Source organism: Cariama cristata, unplaced genomic scaffold, assembly GCF_000690535.1.
Source record: "Cariama cristata isolate BGI_N322 unplaced genomic scaffold, ASM69053v1 scaffold14863, whole genome shotgun sequence".
NCBI lineage: Eukaryota > Metazoa > Chordata > Aves > Cariamiformes > Cariamidae > Cariama > Cariama cristata.
Genome location: NW_009610258.1, coordinates 30,606 through 33,790, shown reverse-complemented (window position 1 = coordinate 33,790; position 3,185 = coordinate 30,606). Strand labels below are relative to the sequence as shown.

Sequence of the window (3,185 nt, the reverse complement as noted above, 5' to 3'; positions counted from 1 at the left end):
GAATGCCAAATGTGACTGGCAAACAGCTGTTCCATGAATCACATTAACAGTCAATAAATTTTTATTTTCTGTTCAGGACTTTGGATAGTTTACTCTATCTGGAATCTAATAATGATTTCTGGTGTGTATGCTTATCTTGGGTTTTGTCCATCTGTGGTTGTGTATCCACCCTGTATACAGGCTCATCAAATAGAAATTAGCATAACATAAACACTCACAAAACTTATCAAAATACTGGTCACTCCACTTGGACTGACACAGCACAGGGCACATAAACGGGCCAAGTTCGTCTTCCAGAGACTTGGGACACACGCTGCATGCCAGATTTCTCCAGACAGCAGAATTTGACCTGTAAACTAACAGTAAATTAAGACGTCATAGGAAAATGCAGAAATGTAAATAAGTAGAGAATTTGGTCTCAAATAATAAAAACATACCTAATAGTAAAATACCTATAATTAAGTTCTAAGGACTGAGCCGACGGTTCTTTCTGAAATCAGGACTGGATGTGTAAGACTTCAGGATCTGTCATTACTGCTGGTGGTGCGGTGACACACAGCCTGGAGGCCTCAGTTAAGCCCAGTGCAGCATTTGATTCAGCCATATCTAGACATACTCGCCGGCAGAGTTAGGCAGGTGGAAGAGATGAGAGAAAGGCTAAAGAGGAGAGCAAGCCTCATTTTCCACATAGGGAACTGAGGCACAGGAAAACAGTCACTTCCCAATGGCTCCACAGAGCTCCTCCGTCAAGCAGAGAACGGAGCCAGGTCCCAGTGCTTTAACCGCGAGGATCAGCTATCCACACATTGATTTGCAGTTCCCACAAATGTGGTTTGTAAGAGATTTATTTTCTACATCAGGCACTTAGTTCACAGGCGTCTTCGAAAACTAGAAGAATCTTGTTCCATGTGTTGCTTCAGCTGACTTAATGCTGCTGATGATGATTAAAATTGTGATAGGGGGGCTTGGTGCAGGGGTCAGAACCTTGTGCTGAAGCTCACGCAGACACTTTTCTAAAGACCCAACCCGAATCAGGTGGTACAGGGTAAAACAGAATACATATGTTACAGGCTGAATATGAGGAGTCAATGTTTCATGCAGTAGTTTGGGGAGGCAGTAGTGGGGTGGTTTAAAAAAACCTCTTGAAGGAGAAGGCTTCAGCGGTTGCCAGCCCCCAGGCAGAGAGCAGGGCCATGGGGCAGACAGGAGGGTCTGGTTGGTGCGAGGAGAAGTGCGGGCACAGAGCCAGATGCAGAAAGGGGAAGGGGGTGAACACAGCAGGGGTGAAGGGAGGAAAGAGCTGGACTGCAGTAAAATGAGTATGTGCATGTGAGCCTTCACTGGTCAGTTGCAAAAGCAGATTATAGTGGGGCATAATAGGAAATTTTCAGGTCCTTTGGGCTAGGCAATAAACCTTTTGTTTTGGATACCCTGGCACTCCAGCTGCCATAGCACCAGGCAAACCTGTTCCTTTCCACAGGGATGCACAGCTCAGGGAGGCTTCTAACAGCTGTGAAGTTTTGCATTATCAAAGGAGAAGGACAGAGACATTCTTCCCCACTATAGTGGCTTTCTGGGAGCCTGGCAAGCACCAGCCAGCTCGGGGACGTGGGGAGCCAGCTGGCTTTGGTGGGCCGAGGATAACGTGATGCACAGCTCCTTCCACATGGCCTGTGAACCTGACCTGACCCAGACATGCTTCCGCAGTCCTCCCTTCTGCAGTATGTGGGGATCCAGTAAATGTAGGTGCAGATTTTTTCTGAATCTTAAGAGCAACTGGGAGATACATGGAACATTTTTCCTAAGTGCCATTAAAAGGAAAACCACACAAAACAACAGGACTGCATCACTTACTGGGACTGCATACTTACTAGGATCCTTGCCCACTCATTGTTTTGACATCCTACTCAGATAATGACTGTAAAGTCCCAAGGGAGTCATACTCTTGATACTTGCATTGCACTTGCAAATGCGTAGCTTTCCGCAGAATGAATGGGAGCTTCATCTACTATGACACAAATGCCCATGGAGATTCGCTTGTATATCTCCTGGGTAAGGCTTTGATGGTAAACCCTATTGTCTTTTCATTAACACTGTGCTGTACTGTATAATCCCAGGCCTCAAACTATGCTTCCTTCCTTATATGTACTGTGGTACTAAATCATGTCCATACAACTTGTCATGCTTTCAGGCTATGATGCAATCTCTGAAGCACAGTGTGTATCTGAAGACATGGTCTCCAGTGGAACTGATGAAAATGGATTCTTCCAAAACGGCGCCTTTGATCACTGCTTGAATCACATTCCTTCCATCTATACAGACACCTAAGAGCAGTGCTGACCTTGTTTCCTTTATTATACCTATAACTGTGTATGTAATAACAAAGGTGTTGTTCAAGTACTTTTATTTAGCCTGTATCCCTATATGTGCTCATTTAAATAAACACCTCACATTTACCAAACCATTTTATACATGAATAGTCTGTATAAGATAATATTGGAACCTGTTCCTTTGCTGTGGCACTTTGAAATTCATGCTTTAAGGGAATGAGGAGCATTTCAAGCAGCTTGTTTTGTAAGTTCTCTCAGTAAAGTGTAAATGTAAGTTATATAATAAACTTGTAAAGAAGAGGGTTCTTTTTTCCTGAAAAGTATGTTTCAGTTTGAGAATGTTGTTCCCTTTAATCAGTTTTCATTTAACTCATTGGTCAATTCTTCTTTTTTTTTTCTTTGTTTTTTTTTTTAACTAAAAGGATTTTTTTAATCACAGACCTCATGTATATAAAGATCTTCATTTGCTCAGCTGGTTTTATATTTTCAGTTTTACAAGAAAGCATTAAAAACTGGAAACAAGTGTACTGTCATTTCTTAACATCATTGGTCTGCCTGATAAACCCTCGTTATTACATTCTTAAAATACTCGAGTGATTTCAACAAAGCAGTGACATTTCAGTAACTGTGTGAAAATGAAGCAGCCCGAGTGTACGTGAAGAAAACCAAGGGGCCTGCAGACTTGCAGTGAAAGGACCAGAAGCCTTCCAGCACGAGGCAGCACCATGGGCTGGCTTCCTGGTGCTGCCTGCCCGCCGGCCCAGCACCATCTCCCAGCCTTCCTGCTGCCCCTGCCATGGTGGGTACATCAGCACATGCAGCTGTCCCAGCAGTGTAGGGGAAAATTAAATGCAG

The 3,185-nt window shown here is 43.6% G+C and overlaps 1 protein-coding gene across 1 annotated transcript in view; it reads left to right on the top strand.

Annotated features, from left to right (window-relative positions):
• Nucleotides 1–2,538, top strand: part of LOC104159819 (zinc finger protein GLIS1-like) — a gene marked incomplete at its 5' end in the record, with an annotated part of 11,849 nt that extends 9,311 nt beyond the window's left edge. Inside the window, one exon of the mRNA XM_009697826.1 lies at nt 2,192–2,538. Coding sequence (XP_009696128.1) covers nt 2,192–2,328 — 137 coding nt within the window. The remainder of the gene's footprint in view (nt 1–2,191) is intronic.
• Nucleotides 2,539–3,185: the final 647 nt, after the last annotated feature.